Here is an 18,118-nt window from a genome sequence, read left to right as displayed (position 1 = left end):
ATGCTTCAAAAACTTCTGCCTGTCCCAGTGATATACTGCATTAAAAAAATCTGCATTTTACTGACTCTTGAAGAGCCTTCCAGCTCATTGATGCAGCCTTGAACATTTTTAAAGTGTATTATTTAAATATATAAGTATTTTAATATTTAAATTATTTAAATACGTTGCAGTATTATTTAACTGTAACCAACTTAGAAGGATGAGGTGGTTGGAGCTTTCCTGTAGATGAGACAGTAAAGACAGTTAAATTTTGCACGCTGAGATTGAGACAATGGTGCTGTTTTTCCATTGAATTTGTTTCTTCTTTTGGGTGGCTGGTGTTAAATTAGATGCATCATGGATGTAGAATATTTGAGAAAATAATATGGAAGACACAAACATGAAAGTTAATTTTCAGAGATGCCATCATTATTTCCCTGTCCCTTTACCTTTCTGGGATCATTAGTTTAGTCAGAGTCAATAGAAGAGGCAGATAAGGCTTAAGCATCTGCAGCAAGCTTTGGCATAAGGCTAATTTGGAAAATAAGCAGGGCTTCTGTCAAATGTTCACATGGAAGAATAAATACCCCACTTTCAAGAATAGAAAAAATGTAAATAATTTTCTCCTGGAAGATCTGAAGTTTTTATAGGTTGGTGAGAAGTTAAATCATATCCTAAATGTGAAGTGTACAAACAATGAATGCAGTTGGCCTCAGAATGTGGACGAATTTAAAAGGTCTTGCTCTTCCTTTCAATGAGAACCAATGACCTAGGCTTTCAAAATATTCTGCAGTGGGTAACCCCTTTTTAGTAATGTAGTATCTCAGAGAACAGGATTGTTCCTGGAAAAATAGTAGGCTTTTTTCTCAAGTGACAGTATATCTCTTGCCTGTAGTGAAAAAGTAAGGAATTTTACTTGCAGTAGTTTTTTCACCTGAAGTCTCAAGATTTATACTTGCTATGATGACACTATAGGATTTACAAAAGTGTGGATGTGCCTGTTAGTCTAAGTAGAAATGTATATCTGCAGGTAGGTAGGGACTTCAGCTGTTGTGGTTGAGAGGCAGGCACAGTCACTGCTAAGGTCCAAATTCCCAGCCTGTTCCTTTGATGCACATATAGGAATCTCAGTTTCAAACCTTTCCCCTTATGGATGCTAATGTAAAATAACTCCTCCTTTGATTATTTACTTGGGAATCTTAAGTCTAGTGGATCCTTGCAGAGGCTTTGTGCAGGATACCTCAAAATAATCTCTTCTGTGCTCTGTCTTCAAGACACACAGAAAGCTGACAGACACCCTATAACTCATTGGTTTGTTTTGGTTCAGTGGTTTCTTTTTTGTAATGGTCAAGTGGCACCATTCTTGATGAAGTATCACCTGCTGATGTTGTTCAGTGTCTGGCACAAAATTTTGACACAGTGCAATGAAAAGGGTATTTCCTACCTAGTTGACAGTTAATAAAGAATGTTTTTTATCTGACGGGATGCTTTCTATTTTTAAAAGAGTAACATTAATAGAAGATTTTCCAAAGTACCTATGTCAAAACTCATTAACTTGTAAGAATTATCCTCTTTTCATTAATGATTTTCCTTATATCCATAGAAAAATGGGCCAATTTTCTGAACAAGCTCTGAGATTCTTCTGATCTCAATTTGTGTGTCTTTAGTATCATCCAATTGTGTCACTCAAGGTATGCTATAATAGCTAAGGTAAAGAATTGGCATTTTAGGGTGCAAATTCGGTTACCTTTTTTGACTAGCTACTTCAGGCTTAGGTGGGTTGCACTAAAAAGAAAATAAAATATTTTATTCTCCATGGATTTTAAAGACAGCTTATATCACTTGTATTCATGATAACATTTCCGAAATCAATCAGCATTAGCTCTGATGAATTGAAAACAGTGCTTTTGAATTTGATTTTTTCTTTTTTGTTTTTTGACAGATTCATTCCAGAGTAAAAGTCTGAATTAGAACAAGGTTCTAATGTATTTCAGATTTGAAGAAATTGATCAGCCGTTGACTCCTGCTATGTGGCAATGTACTTCCTACAGATTGTGTTTAATGTTTTCCAGTTGTGTTTTGCTATAAAATGGTTTTTTTTTTAATTTTTACAGGCTAAATTCCATTGATGTTAAGTATCAGATGTGGAAATTAGGAGTTGTTTTCACTGATAATGTAAGTTTTTCAGTTTATACATATATATATATATATATATATATTCATGTTCTTAAATGAGCTAAGCACTTGTTAATGCAAAGTGCTTCAATGAGAGGTGTGAAATACTCTGGATTGTATTTATTTTACTACAAGAAGAAAATCTTGAAAGCTTAAAGAAACATTGTCAAAATATTTTCAGTTACATCGGTAGTAGTTAATAGAACCTCAGTCAATTCCTGCCCTATTTCTGATAGCTTTATTAGAAGCAATAAGAAAGCACTGCACTGTAGAATTAGAAAACTGACTTTATAAATGCTAATTCCCATTTTTCCTGTTGTTCATAAATATTATGAACACTTGAATATTCCTGGAGCAGAGTCAGATCAATATAGTTAATGTATCTTGAATTGCTAAATGTTTATCACTGAAACCAGTAGTAAGATGTGCAACAGAATGATACAAATTATTCCAATTATTTGAAAAAGGGAGTCTTTAAAAGAAAAAAAACAAGGAGAGATAAATAAGAATGTTGAAATGCAGTTTAAGTCAGTCATCATATGATTTTTCAGTCTTACAATTATTAGTTTGCCTAGTTACTTAATTTACTGGTAAGGAAAATGAGGAAAAATTATTTTGGAACTATGACAGATGGAAAATGAAAGGCTAATCTGAAAGTACTCAGGAAAAATGGAAACAGTAAGCCTCCAGGTCTAGAGACAGCATGATCTGTAAACAGTGTTTGTTTGGGACTAGTATTTTTTTTAAGGGATGGAGTATAATTTCTCTAATAAATACTTGTCTTTAAGTTCAATAAAAATTAATTGATAGAGGATCAGATGAAATTAACATTCATGGTTACTTAAATATACTTAACTATAAAATTCCTTTTGTTGCCTGCACAGTTCTGTAATTGTCATTAGCTAACTTTGGGCATTAATATATTAATGTAATTATTTAGAAATTATTTTTAAAAGTAATTTAAATCAGATTTTTTTTTACAGATTTTCATTTACAAATAAGGGTTTAAGAATTCCAAAATTAGTTTTATAGCACAAATTCTGAATTTCTTGATTTTGCCCATATCTTGTTGACTTTGTGTTTGAGGATTTAATATTGCTGCATGAATAGAAAATTCTCAATGATATGTAGAAAATTCTCTCTTTAAAAAGAACTTTTTTCTATTTAAAGAAAAGCATATTTGAGAAATTTCTACTTTTCCTTATTGTCTTGAATTAAGATGAAAGTAATGAATTTTATTTTGAATGTACTTGTTTTTTCTGTTAGTCTTTCCTTTACCTAGCATGGTACATGACCATGTCAGTCCTTGGCCATTACAACAATTTTTTCTTTGCTGCTCATCTCCTTGATATTGCAATGGGATTCAAGACATTGCGAACTATCCTGTCATCAGTTACCCACAATGGCAAACAGGTATCAACTGTCATCTCTTTCCAGTTTTTTACCTAAGAAGTACACAGGAAAGATCACTTCATTACTTGAGTCAGGCGCTCTGCAGGTTGACAACAGAAATGTTCTTTCATCATGAGCTCTAGAACTTGAGTTGATGACAAAGCTAGACAGTGGGATTTGAAAGCACAGGTATTTCCCCTTCTGAAAATAGTCCTGAAGTTTTAGAAAATTACCTGTGAATGCAGGGGGCATTATTTATAAGGAACTTTTTCAATCTGGGAGCTACACAAGTGAAATATCAATTTACAGAGTACTGAAGCTCCCCCCCAGCTGCTTTCCATTAAGCTCAGAGCAAAATCGGAATGATGCTCCAGTTGAGCAGTGGACTACTTGTTGCTGCTTTTCTAAGATATAAAATATTAGGAACAGGGTTCTTTTTATATGTAATTTCATACATGTAAAAAATAAAGTTGCTTTCCTATTAAATTAGTAGATAACTGTATTTCAATTAATTATGTACTAGATGATAGTAATATTATATTAGGTAGTGAATTTTCAGATCTTCCATCTGATTTTGGGGAATCCATATGATTCTAATCATTGGATTATTGATTATTTTTATTTGTCCATAAGATTTGTTTTTGTAATTAAGTTTCTGTGTAATTTGTCTTTGTAATTATGTTTGATCAAAAAAAAGGGAAATACACGATCTTTGTGTGAGAATATGCAGATATATTACTCTGTATTACAAAAATATATAAAAAGTTTTCCTGCTGCTACCACATACAGTTTATTGTTAGTTTCCTTTTTTTTTTTTTTTTTTAGGTAAATCATACTTCCATAGTGGTGTTACATCCATTCTGTAATTTTGTCTTCCAGCTTGTCCTAACAGTGGGATTACTGGCAGTAGTGGTATACTTGTATACAGTAGTGGCATTCAATTTTTTCCGCAAGTTCTACAACAAGAGTGAAGATGGTGACATGCCGGACATGAAATGTGATGATATGCTAACAGTAAGTCTTGTTTTGCTTTCTGGTTTTTAGGGGCTTTTTTTGTTTTTTTTTTCTTCCCTCGAGCTGTTGTGGTTTTGTCCTGACCTTCTTGTTAATTGGTATTCATACAGTAATATAATTAGCCAGCAGGCAGGAAATATTGCAGTTGAAAACAAAGGGACAAATATGATGAACATCCTCAACAAATAGATAGATCTTGTGTACACTCAAAGAACTCCTCTATAAAAGAGTAGAAGAAATGTGGTACTGTACTTTGCTACTGCTGTTCAAAAAATGCAAAACAACCACAAGCTGTGAAGCTGAGCTGGCTAAAGGCCAGCACTTCTGAATCTTGAAATTCAACAGGTCATTCATAGGCAAGCATTTTCATAGGTAATGAAAATACTTAAATTCTTGTTTAAACTTTGAAATCCATCAGCTCCTCTTAGCATGAATTGCCACAGTTATCTTTAATAGGCAGTTCGATAACTACAGTGTTCAGAACTGTGTTAAGTTATTTTGTACTAAGACAGTGACAGGCTTCAGAGTTATGACTGGTAGAGTTTAAACCAAAAAGAATTTCCAAGATGCATTGCCCTTAATATCTCTCAAAAAAAAAAAGTAAAAAATCGTGGTAAATGTATTTCAGTGTGCTATGCAACATGTATCTCTTCCAGGGAATCAACAACATTTAAAAGCCAAATAAATAGATAAACTACTTGATAAAATAAATAGATATATATAAAATAGATAAACTAAACGAAATAGATAAACTAGAGTAGTATGTCTTTATTTTTGTCTAGTTTGGGACATTCAGCACACCAAAACCAGATAAACTGGAATGTCAGTCAGGGAAGAGCTGTTAAATTGTCTGGTGCTGGAGCACTTGCTGTGGGAAGAGGCAGAGGGAACTGGGTTTGTTTGGCTTAGAGAGGAGAAAGTCTCAGGGTAGAGGGTGGGTAAGAGGAGTTACCACTACGTTCACTCATTAAGTTAATTATTACCTTTTAGTCTTGGAGTATAAACTATCTTTAGAAATTGTTAGATTTTTCAGGCAAGGGTCACTCAGCATTATATGGTACTTTATACATTTCTTACAGAAGGGATTTTGGGGACACTGTGGCATAGAAATAGAAGAATGGATTTTTTTTTATGGTGAGTTTTTAGGAGTTAGTCATTGTCATCACTGTTTTTTGATATAGAGTGAGAACCCTTGACCTATAGTTTGCAAAGGTGCTTAAATAAAAAAAGCAATCGCCTGCTCTAGATCTCTAGAGAGTGATGCCATAATTTTTTATTACACTATGACATGATAAAACTGGAAATTTTGTATTGTCAGCATTCCAGGCAACTGTTCTGACAGACCTAGTATACCACTTTTCATATCATAGTTTCACAGTATTATTCTCAGATATTTTCAGTAATTAGCACAGGCTATTTCTCTGCAGAAGCATTTACAAAGATGTTTTGCTTGGTTGTGTTTTTTTTTGTTTTATTTCGGCTTGAGGAGGAGGGTTGTTTATTTTAAAATGTGAATTTGAAACACTAAAAACACGGAAAATCATTCCCTTTTGAACTGAGAAATTGGAAAAGGAGATGGCTATGGTGGGGATGATATTTCCTATTTACACTGCTGAAATGATTTTACATTAATCATGGGGTGCTGCTGAACTTCTAGTAGTTGAACTTTTGATCTTATTGAACTGCTACGTAACGATAGAACATTAAATACTGCAGCTTCAGCTGCACAGTAGCATTTCCTCTCCATCAGAAATACGCATAATCTCAAAGGAGAGAAAAAGATGGCTTGACATGTCATAGTTTCCAGACCATAGACCAGTTCTACCAATTACTGAATTTGTAACACTGGGTATTTTTGCTTTCAGCTGCAAGCAGTCTTTGTACCCCTTTGTTTTGTCTTTTCTAGTGCTACATGTTTCATATGTACGTTGGAGTACGTGCAGGAGGAGGCATTGGTGATGAAATAGAAGATCCAGCAGGAGACGAATATGAAATCTATCGGATTATCTTTGACATCACTTTCTTCTTCTTTGTGATTGTCATCCTGCTTGCAATTATCCAAGGTATGCTTTTGTAATCCACAGTGGGACTGAAAGCATTATTTAGCAGTACAAAGATCTCAGTGCTGTGGTAATCACAAACCTAAGATTCAGACAGAGCAGCAGGGCAGATCACAAAGGATAGGTTTATATAGAAAATCACACCCGGCTGACTCTCATACACTGCTCTTCTGCGTCTCTGTAAAATCAACAGGCTCTAGCTCGATCAATAGAAACAAAGTAAATGTTTTTCCCTAAGAATACTGATGTGACTGCAGTTTCTGTCTTGTCATTGCCCTTTTTGAAAGCCTCCTGTAGAAATCTTGTGGCACAACTTCAAATTGTCCTTCAGTGTAACCCATCCTACATGAGCTTTCATGGACAAAATCAGTACTGCTGTCAGTATTCCCTCTGCCAACATGATAAGTTCTTGACTGTCTGGCATATCTTCAGATTGGTAATAGTGGTGTGAAAATAGGAACATAACTTTAAGTGGTTAAATCTTTTCTTACATAAAATTGCTGTTTTGTGTGGTGCTTCCTTATTTGAACAATGTGTAAGAATAAAAACGTGCTTGATATGAAACAGCTTTAGTATAGCCTGGTTAATGTCAATGGAAAGGTATAGCTGCCATTACTTAACTTTGGAATTTCAGTGAAACTATTTGACTGATAGTGTTTCTCACTGTTGTAATCTGGATAGTGGATACCTTATTTTGGCAAGTCAATGAATTTTTTTATTATGTTTACATTAATTGTGTTTATTGATATTACCTGAAGTACTTAAACCCCTGTTTTTTTCCCTTCTATACCTCTAAAATATTGTCAAGAATGCCCTAAAAGTAATTTTTTTATGAAAGTTCACACAAGTTAACAGAATTATATTCTCAATTTTGGAAAAATTGATGAACAGTTTTGCTGGGTTCACTTGCTGTCATAAATACTGATACCTCATTGCTTTCTGTCAACTAACAGATAACTTAGGATAATTTTGACAGTAGTAAGGGTGCTTTCTCCCTCACTACGAGGAAATTCAAAGGGCAACTTTTAACTTCTGGTAAATTGTTTATTACTCTTATTCAAGCAACAGGGTTTTTTTAAAGGGCTTGGGGAGGGTGGAATTTTTTTATACCCTCAATTGGCATATCTCATGTGGTTCGTTTCTTTATTTTGTGAGTGGCTGAAGAATAGAGTCCTTAACTGTCCAGATTTGGGTACAGGAGTGTCAATAGTCATTGTGGAGTTGTTCCTTATTTGTATTGGAGTAAGTGAAGGGAAGTTTAAGCAGTTTATAGTGTGAACCTTAGAGCCTGTGATTCTTTTTGTTCTTCTTTCTATATCTCCCTCAAATGACAACTTACTTTTGTCAGAACTCCAATAGTGGAACCTTATACTACATGACAACCATCTTGAGAGAGGATGCATGGAGATCTGGGCCTCTCTGCATCTGCCATGTAATAAATATCTCATCTCTGTTAAATGTACAGTATGATTTTTCTATACTAGGGCCTTAATCACTGTAAACCCACATATATCTTAATGTAGTAAGTCAAGATTAGAGCACTGGGAATAAAAAGAAGTCTGCTTGTCCCATTTTATAATTAAAAATGGTACTACTAGCCATGTTACTGGTGTTCCTTTGGCTTGGTTTTTTTTTTCTTCATGGTTTTGTTGTCTTCAGAATGTATATTGGTTTCTATTCTTTCTGCAAAGATTCTCCTTTAATATTCTTTATCAGAGTTATGTTATCCCTGGGTTTCCAGCTATTCTTTGTCACGATTATTACTGAACATTAACTATCATTTTAACTTAAACCCTAGGTTTAATTATTGATGCTTTTGGTGAGTTAAGAGATCAGCAAGAGCAAGTTAAGGAAGACATGGAGGTAAGAACATTCAGTTGCTGAACCATACTTATTTTCAGATTTCACTAGTATGTGTTTTCAGTCAAAATATGGTTTAGCTAGTGGATGGTTTTTCAAACTAAGAGAAAAATGCAGTCCTGTACATGGTCTGATACCATACAATGTGAATTATAATGAATTGCATGTCTGTGGCTATTTAAGTCTTTTGGATCTTCAAACTAGAGGTTTCTAAAGCAGGGTGTTAACACTGTCATGTTACATTTCATCTCAGATGTAATTTTCTTTGCTTAATATATGTGTGAAAGTATCTTGTACTTTGTGGTTTTCTGTTCTGTCATTGAAGTATATGTGTAAGATGTCAGGAAAGTGTTGCAAACCAGCTTCACTTTGTAATGTGAACTTGGAGCATATTCAGTTTCAGCTGGACAAGCATTGAGGTAAATATGGTCCTGTGTCACAGTAAGTGCTGCTTAAGATTAAAAAAGTCAGCTGTGATCATTGTATGCCATTCTGTCTCCTGATACCTGTTCACTTAGAACTGGCAAAGATTTGTTTTTTAAAACAGTAAGAAGCTATTCTGATGGTAGCTAAGCTGCTATTCCTGTGTTTTTACTGAGGTATCCAGTCTGAATCATTTAAAGAAAAGCCTTTTTGTTCAGCACATAATATATATGCTGCATTGCCATTTTCAAGAAAATTGTTACTTTTTTTTGCCTTTTCTGAAAGCAAGGCAGGTGTTTTATGTAGTGTTGAAGTGCTCTGTATTCTTTCTTCTAGACAAAGTGCTTTATCTGTGGAATAGGAAATGACTACTTTGATACAGTGCCTCATGGCTTTGAAACACACACACTACAGGAGCACAACTTGGCCAATTATTTGTGAGTACCCTAAAAATGCACTCCTCACTAACTCATGATCCTTGCAGCCTCTGCAGGTACCTGATTACTTCTTTTTCATGAGTAATAGTCAGTGCTGTTTTGCTTTGATGTGCATTTGTACTTTCTGAATATGTTATTCTGGGGCAGTGACAGCAAGGAATCAATTAATTAAGTTTCATATCTTGCTTTCCAGCTTGATTGTAGCACAAGAAGTTTGTATGAGGTTGTAGGTAAAAATGAACTTGATATGTGGTTGCAGAGGTCACATGAATTGTAAAATTGAACGAGGTAAGTAAGGTACAGAAGAGCAGTATGACCTGGCCTGGAGACTGATTGAAAGAGAGAACAAACACAGCAGTAAGACAAAAAAAACTTACATTGGACGAAATATTTTGTGTGGAGTGCTGAGGCTGACCAGGAGAACTAGGGACAAAAGGAGGTAGGGGAACTGTAATGAGGAGCTAGAGATGAGAGGGATCAACCAAGGGCATCAGTTCCACCTTTGGAAAATCCGAGCAGAGCACCAGTGACCACTAAACTAAATAAAGCCAATTATCAGGTCTACAAGCACTGTATCATACTGTTCCTCTCATGTATGAAAATCCAGTGCCAGAGTGTATTTCATAATAGTGCTGTCAGTATGAAGCAGGGGATGGATTGTGTCTTTGTGTTTTTAAACTGGCATTGTATATGCACAAAATAAGGAGACTGCAAAGTCAAACATGGCTATAGAAACCTTCCACCTGAAAAACAGGTTGTGCAAACAAATTACATTGGAAGCACTATGATACGGGGTTTTGTTCCTATTTAATAAATACTGAATAGATAGCATACTATAGCATATTTGCTTGAAGTGCTTCAGCCTGAGGAATTGTTGGGTTTTTTTTCCCTTTTTGTGCATGATCCTATTTTGTGTTTTTACATGTGTTTGGAGAGAATGTCTCTTATGAGTGAAATTTTGAAATTATCACCCAGTGAATGTCAGCTCAAACCCTCAAGACTAATGTGTTATTTTTATTTTAATTGCAAATTCTTTTCTGCCCATGTTGATCTTGCATACACTACTGAAATATTCCCAACCTGTAATTCCAGTAACAGAAATCTCTTGGATATCTTCAGCATTTTTTATTCAGTGTAGGAAGAGAAAAAAAAGAAATTTCCAATGACCATTTTCTGTCTGCTTCCAAGTGGGTTTTCATGAGCAAGAAAATGTTGTCTGTTGTAAGTTTTGGAATAGAAAGTTTAGAAAATCTTCATTTAAACTGAATTCCTAGCTACAGTAAATCAAAGTGACTAACATGCATTTTAATATACAACTCGTTGAACAATGAATGTCAACAGGAAAGTGTTTAATCTTTCTCAGAATATTATCATAGATAAAAATCTGTAACTTGTAAGTCCATGAACAGCATTATCACTGCACATGCTGAAGAATTTCGATCTCCGTGTGGTTTTCCTAATGTTTCCAAACACTCTATTGATAGCTGTTTCTTTGCTTGTAGGTTTTTTCTGATGTATCTTATTAACAAAGATGAAACGGAGCATACAGGACAGGTAGGTTGAACAACTCTATTAATGTCAGCTGATTCTAAAATAAAAATCATTCAGGCTTGGAAAAACTAAGATTTTCCTAATGGCTAGCTCCCGTATGGTATGGAACCTAATTCTCATTCTTCTAAGCAATTCTGAAGACTTAGGTTGCTTTATGTTAGGGTTTATCAATTCTGAAGCACTTTCTATTTATTTTTTGGTATCTGAACATGGTATTTTTAAATTGTTATTTCCACAAAATATAAATACATACTGTAAACAAAAGTAATGACAACAGAACATTCAAGTATTCTGTGAAAGCAACACTCTTCATTTCTCTCTTTTGATCCTTTTTTAATAGTCTTTGTCTTTTATTATTATCATCTGCATATAATCTTCTATGTCTACATTCCTGAATAAGTCCATATGAAAGAACTTGTGCATATATCTAAAATGAAAAATATGTGAACTTTTCTCTGGAGGTTTCTACTGTGTTCTTCTCTGTTCTTTCAAACTTCTGGTGCCCCCTTCTACTTCCTTTAAGTATACTAAAAAGCACTAAGAAATGTATGACATTTTCAGTCTTTTTCTTTCCTAGTGATAGTCTTTCAGCTGACTAAGCAAATGTTCCTCTGTTGCAGATCAAAACACAAAAGAACTGAATAATATCACATATATAACCCTACAGACTTGGGTCAGAAGGATGATTTGCTATGAATCTATGTAGTTTACTCTTTCTGAACTCTAACGTGTCTGCTGTAATCATCTTCTTTGCATAAATCTCAGCCTTGTCCAGTATGAGATTTTATGTGTCATGAGAATTTCATGCTGAGATTTTTGAAGGTCTTTTTTTACATGCATTTTCTGTTTTCTTGGCAATGCATCCTACTGTATTCACTAAAGACAGATTTCTACTTACTATTCAGTTTTGATACTGTGATAGTGATAGGTGATAGTTTGAAAATTGAGCATACTTCGTACTACATAACTTCTAGGAACGTGCTTTAATGGTAGACTTGGCACTAGTTTATGGTTGGATTCAATGATTTAAAAGGTCTTTTCCAACTTAAATAATTCTATGGTTCTGTAACTGGTGTAATATATGTCTTTTCTACCATGAAATTTTCATAATAAAAACCACATTTAAGTGGTGTGATTAAAATAGAAATGAAATGACATATTCTTTACTATTCTTTGGAATGTCTCAAGACAGAACCCTACCCAAACAAGTAATCAGAAAGGAAGAAATACCGAATGCCACTGACTCAGAAAATACTGACTATAAAGGACATTTTGGTTTATGTATTGTTTGTAGACATGTTTTGAAATGACTGATGCAGAAATTCAGTCAAATTTCTATGACAGAAAATATTCTGCTTACACTGCTATCTGTCTTGTGGCCGGCTTTAATTGAGCTTTACAGTGCTCCTTGATGTGCAAAAAGAACTAAACTACCTTGTTCTCTTCTGTGCATTTCTGTAGTGCTTTTTGGCCAAGTGACAAAAACCTAAAAGCTATTCTAAACTAACCAAAATCATTTACATGATTTTGCAGATTGATGTTCAACAACCTTGCATGCACAGAATCAAAAAAAGTGAAGTGATATATAAATGAAAGAGGAAAGAAAGTAATGGTTGATGATTTCCCATTAAATCAAGTTAAATAATTTTAACTGTGTTTCTTTCAGGAATCATATGTTTGGAAAATGTATCAAGAACGGTGCTGGGAGTTTTTCCCTGCTGGTGATTGCTTCCGAAAACAATATGAAGACCAGCTCAACTAAGCAAAAATGAGGATTTCTGGACAAAAATGTCCATGTATTTCCCAGCTCTTTTTGGAATGTCTAAAAGATTTCTTAAATCCCCAAAGCTGTGTGCATTTTGGAGCACCAAAGCTCTGTTTTTAATGATCCAACTGCGCTTTTATTTTCTTGTGTATTTGCTTTGAGAACACTGGAGTAAAGAACAATGAAAAATTACAGCAACTTTGGAACCAAACCAACCACTTGCACAGACAAAAGATGTCCCTATACATAACATGCACACACAAGTAGAGACTTGAGACAGCTTATTTTTGAAACTGCCAGATGATACCCTTGTCTAAAAGATCACACATGGGGTGACATGGTAGCAACACTCATTTGGTCTGTTTATTTCATCATCCTGGAAGGAACTATATATAGTTCACAGAGCACCATAAAAAGATTGTTGTGGACACTAAGTTGTGGGGAAATAGTGCCTTACTATATGTGGGTTGAGCTATGCAGAAGATGAGTGCATGATGACATAATTTTTTTTTTTCTTTATGTCTTCCCTTCCAATTTAGTATTTATTTTGTGGTTTTGGTGGGTTTGGGAGGAAGGGATTTGTTTGTGCACATCTTTTTAACAAGACTGGAGTGTCTCAGGACAAGATTAGGTTATTCTCATCAACTTCATTTCACATTTACCTTCCTCTTTAGCTTTTTGCTCTTATTTTGGTAATGCTCTGATACAACACTGCTACTTTATGAAATCTTTGTATGAATTCAAGACAGCTGCAAAAAACACTTTAACAAGAAATGTTTCATTGCATGTTTATTATGCAAGTTTAAAACAATCAAAAAACAACCTTCAGAAACAAGTTGATCAACATGAAAAAGCATTCACAATAATTATATCCATAGTAATAAAGTGTTGTGGGCTTTATTGTACATCTGGAACAAGTGTCATCAACCAACAATATGAATATATGTTATGAATTTGACAGTAATTTTAGTTTCTATTTTTTTCTTTCTTTCATTTCTGCCACCTGTGATCAATAGTGGAGTTGAAGATTTTCTTGTTAAATTATTTTTTAAAAGCAAAGCTGAAGCAATATCCATTCAGGGACTCCATCAGTTACATCATGAAACACCAATGATGTGTACATTACTCCATTTTGAGTCCTTTTCAATTGTAATGCCAGTCTTTACAAATAAAAAGAGACATTCAGAATGGAAACAAGCTGGTTTTGGTAGCATTTGAAGTCTTTGTTATAGAGTCTTTTTATCAATTCCTAAATTAATTTCAACTACTTCCAAACTAGGATTAAGCTACTCTTACCTTGATGAAAGGTTTTGGTACTGTTTTTGGTCTTTTCTGCTGGACTTCTTGCTATTCTGTTGCTCTCCCTCATTTCTTTACAGGTCACATTTTTGTCATAAAAAAAATTCTGTATCAATATTCAGTTATAACTAAAAAAAAAAAAAGAAAAAATTACAATTAAGAGAATAATCACTTAAAAATGCTAAGGCTGTATTCTTAAAAGCCAGGCTTTCAATTCTGTGAACTTTACTGAATTTGGTATCCTGTTCACAGTTCTGGTAAAATTGTCTCAAACTTTGCAAGATTTGAAGACAGAGGCTGGGCAGGCTCGTGACAGGGCAAGAGACAGGTACAGCAGCCACAATTTGTATTCTGTTTTTAAACCACTCCCACCCAGACTGGAATGTTCAGAACAGCTCTGTTTCCTCCCTATTTGGAACAACTTCATAAAGCACCTTTTTCAGCCTTCCTGGGATTTGTGTCTAAGATTTAGAGATGGGGAATTGTAGTGATGTTTCTTTTTGGATGTACAACATGAGAATAGTTGTTATTTGACACACGTAGGTACACAGGCTATTTCAGTTTTGCACATTTTGTAGAAAAATACATAGCTAATGATTCTGAGGGATATTTCGAGATTCCTTTATCTTCAAAACAAATTCAAATGGGCTTGGTGGGTAAATACCAGAATAAATGTGACATGTTTCTTAAACCTCAAGTTCCAAGTCAAAGAACTCCTGGGGCATCCTTCCTGTTGAATCCAGTATGCTGTTTAACAAATATTTGTGAAGCCAGGCTTAAACAAAAGAGGTTTCTTTTATGATGAGATCAACTGATTATATGGTGGTGCAAAAAGTTTAGGTATGAAAAATCTTCATTTATTAAATCAGTTATAGCTTTAACAGAAGGAAATTCCTACATCTAGGAGCCGGTCAGGAGAGTTTACAAGATTAGTGTTCAGTGCTGAAAAAGGATTTGGACTTTCTTTGGCAGACCTTCAGACTCTGGTTTATGTAGTCCCCTCTGCAGTGGCTGTAGGCTTTCTGAGTCCCAGAAACTTAGCATTTCCTGTTTGATGCACTAAGTTTGTCATGGAGAGCCTTTATCTTAACAGGTAATTCAACAAAAACCCCTCTAATGTGCACTTTTAGCAGGATAATATTATTCAAGCAGTCCACATACTACATAATACACACTGTGGGATACAATTTAATACAGTTAAATTTATTTTAGCCTTAGACAAAGTTGAAAAAAATTCTTAGATTTTACTGAAAATTACTGAACTTCCTGAAACTGTTCTAAATGCAACTTCTTTGAATTTTTGTGTTGTAAACAGCCAATCAATACAATCAAGACAGTTCATGCCTTTAATAGTTGCATCAACATTGACACAAGTGTCCTGTATACTAGCACAATGTACAAGAGCACTTAACATGTCACTTGAAAGCTACAGTTTTAAATCCAAGAAATTAAAAAAATTGGTGTTTATGCACGTTATAGTTAAGGTAAGGTTATATTTACACTTAGATTTGTGTATGCTAATTTTTTTTCAGCTGTTAATTAACTTTACTGATTGTGTCAGCAAAACAGTAATTTTCAGAGGGAAATAAAGTGTCTCCCAGCCTTTATTGAAAAAAGCAAAGACAGAATTTTTGCTGTTTATCTCTGAATGTCAAAAAAATTAAGACCTCCAAAACTGATGATCCCTGCACATCCATGCAAAGGAATGAAGAAATGAAAGGCAACGATAAAACAAAGTAAGATGGAAGAGTAGTTGAGGTGTGATTTATTTGTGGAAGTTGTTGCCTCCTTATATATTTCTCCCTTTGAATTGACAATTTTTACACCTTCTTCTGAGTATCTGTTATTGTGTCTTTCTTTGTGCCTTAAAGTTTGAAGTCTATCTGTGTTTTTTTTACTGAGACAATCACAGAAAATTGAAAGGAAGATAATGATTCTGTAATATCCTTGGCCACTGCATGGCTACAAAATTAATTCTAATAGCATTAATATGCTATTTAAGTTGTTCAATATTTTAATTTCTACTATCTTCCTGCTGTTGCAGAGCTCTTATTAATAGGAATTGCATTAATGTTTACTTCTATAGCTATGATAATATTCCTACCATCTTCAGAGGCACTAAGTAATTCAGTTTACTTACATAATCATCTGTGAAGTATTTATAGGATGTCGTATTTTCTAGACTAGAATATTTTAATATTTTTTTGTTTATTAGGAAAAACAAATAAAACTGGTGTTCAAAACAATCTTTGTCAAATGATAAGACATCTATCACAGAGAGCATGGGTGGGTATGTTCTTTGATTAAATCTGTCTAATATTTATGCTCATAAATACAACTTCTGCCATGTCTCTCCTTTAAGTCATAGCTGCTTTTGTCTGTATAATTAGTTGCTCCTTTATCAGTTTTCTTTTCTAAAGCCACGCCAAACATAGAAGCTACGTTACAAATAGAATTTCAGACTATATATATCTTAAATAATTTCTTAAGGAAATTTTGAAAGATAGTTAGGCAGAAAGATATATTTACACTTTTTTTAGAGTTTTTTTTTGGTTTTTTTTTTTTTGGATTACAGTTTTCATTTTCATCAGCATAATATTTTAAATGTATCCATGCAACTCCTTCCATTTTACTTCACGGTTATCTTTATTGTTTGAGTATTGTGATTTGGATGTTTAGGCAGAAGGAAGTGTCTCTTTTGTGGTAGGGAAGACCCTTCTCAGCAGTTACTAAAGATCTCCATCAGCCAAACGGCATCCTTCTGCCATGTCAGTGGAGGTCAGAAGTTGAGGCAATTCTTGGTATGAGCAGCTTGCTTCTCTAATAACATGGCTACGGGCTAATCTGCAGTTACAATGGCTTAACCTATTCATTTGCTGCTGGATGGGAACATCTGAGGTAAAGTTCTCATGAAAGGGACCTATTGAAATTTTTGGAATGGAAGGGGGAAAGCTGAAAACCTCAGAATTAAAATAAACTGAAGGCCCTTGCTGTTGGTCCATTGTGTAAATGCTCCAAGTTTGCATGCAAGATGCAGTCATGGACGTTGTAGAAATTGCAGTTACACAAACTAAACACCTCTCTCTCTAGATATATTTTTTAATAAGAACCTTTGGAATGCTGAAGGCATGGCTAAAGAATTCTGGATCATGGAAATTGAGAACTGAAATAGATCAAAAGGTTTTGGTTAGTTGTTCTTTATGTAGTGCTAAGAGGATAAAATGAATTGCGTGAATTGATTGCACTGAAAAAATAGAACCATGCTGTGAGAATCAGGGAAGGGAAAGTCCTCCAGTCTGGTAGCTACAAGTGAATAAATAGAAGAAGTGTAAAAGGTCACACACTGTTGTTGTATTTCTTTGGAGATTAATAAATTGCAGTAATTTTGGAGAAGTGTTGTTCTCAGTGTGATCTGCATGACAGGCACAGTGTGGCTCAAGGAAGCATTATTCTGTGAGCCATGCTGTGCCTGTCGTGCAGATCAGCGGGAAGGGAGGAGAATGGATGGCATCTGCCTTAGACACTGGCATCAAGAGGGGCTGCTCTTCCCTCCTGTGGTAATGTGCTCAAGCTATGCTAAGTGCATCCTGTTCTGAAGGGGCCTCTTCCCATCTCCCTCAGTGCCAGGGAAAGGAAGACAAGTGAACGTCTGTGTTCTCTTGGTTGTGTTATTGGCTCAGTCCTCTGGCAGCAGGCTGTGCACCACTGTACCTGCTGATACACACACCCTGGCAGACACTTCCTCATGAGAACAAATTGAAGTTAAATTGATTAAACAGCTGCTCGGTGCTGACAACCAGGCATGTCCTTTTATTGTGTGGTCTACCTAATGGAACTAAAGTTGTAAATTCACTGAATAGGAAATAGAAAAAAAATTAATACCACTAGACCATATAGTGGCACTTGATTTTTGGCTCTGTCCAAACAAGATAAAATTTCAGGCACTAAGTAAAATACTGTGAACTTTTTAGGTATCTACAGTCTATATTAGAATAAGTAGCTTCATAGTTTTGATGTAACTACTGATCTGTTTTCAAGGGATTTACAATGTAACCCTAATAAATAATAATAAAATGGTAATAATAATAATAATATTATTATTATTATTATTATTATTATTATTATAATGTATAATAACCCTATTTTAGAAAAGAGCAGTGTGC

General features: G+C 34.5%; 1 protein-coding gene across 1 annotated transcript in view; it reads left to right on the top strand.

Annotated features, from left to right (window-relative positions):
• RYR2 (ryanodine receptor 2) overlaps positions 1–13,869 on the top strand; it is a 284,661-nt gene extending 270,792 nt beyond the window's left edge. Inside the window, exons 97-104 of the mRNA XM_031058757.1 lie at positions 2,094–2,154; positions 3,421–3,567; positions 4,426–4,560; positions 6,467–6,623; positions 8,419–8,483; positions 9,240–9,340; positions 10,843–10,894; positions 12,558–13,869. Of these exons, the coding sequence (XP_030914617.1) occupies positions 2,094–2,154; positions 3,421–3,567; positions 4,426–4,560; positions 6,467–6,623; positions 8,419–8,483; positions 9,240–9,340; positions 10,843–10,894; positions 12,558–12,653 (814 nt within the window). The 3' untranslated portion in view covers positions 12,654–13,869. The remainder of the gene's footprint in view (positions 1–2,093; positions 2,155–3,420; positions 3,568–4,425; positions 4,561–6,466; positions 6,624–8,418; positions 8,484–9,239; positions 9,341–10,842; positions 10,895–12,557) is intronic.
• Positions 13,870–18,118: the final 4,249 nt, after the last annotated feature.

This window comes from Geospiza fortis, unplaced genomic scaffold (assembly GCF_000277835.1).
Source record: "Geospiza fortis unplaced genomic scaffold, GeoFor_1.0 scaffold381, whole genome shotgun sequence".
NCBI lineage: Eukaryota > Metazoa > Chordata > Aves > Passeriformes > Thraupidae > Geospiza > Geospiza fortis.
The sequence above is the reverse complement of the archived record's forward strand: the minus strand, read 5'-3'. Positions and strand labels throughout refer to the sequence as shown.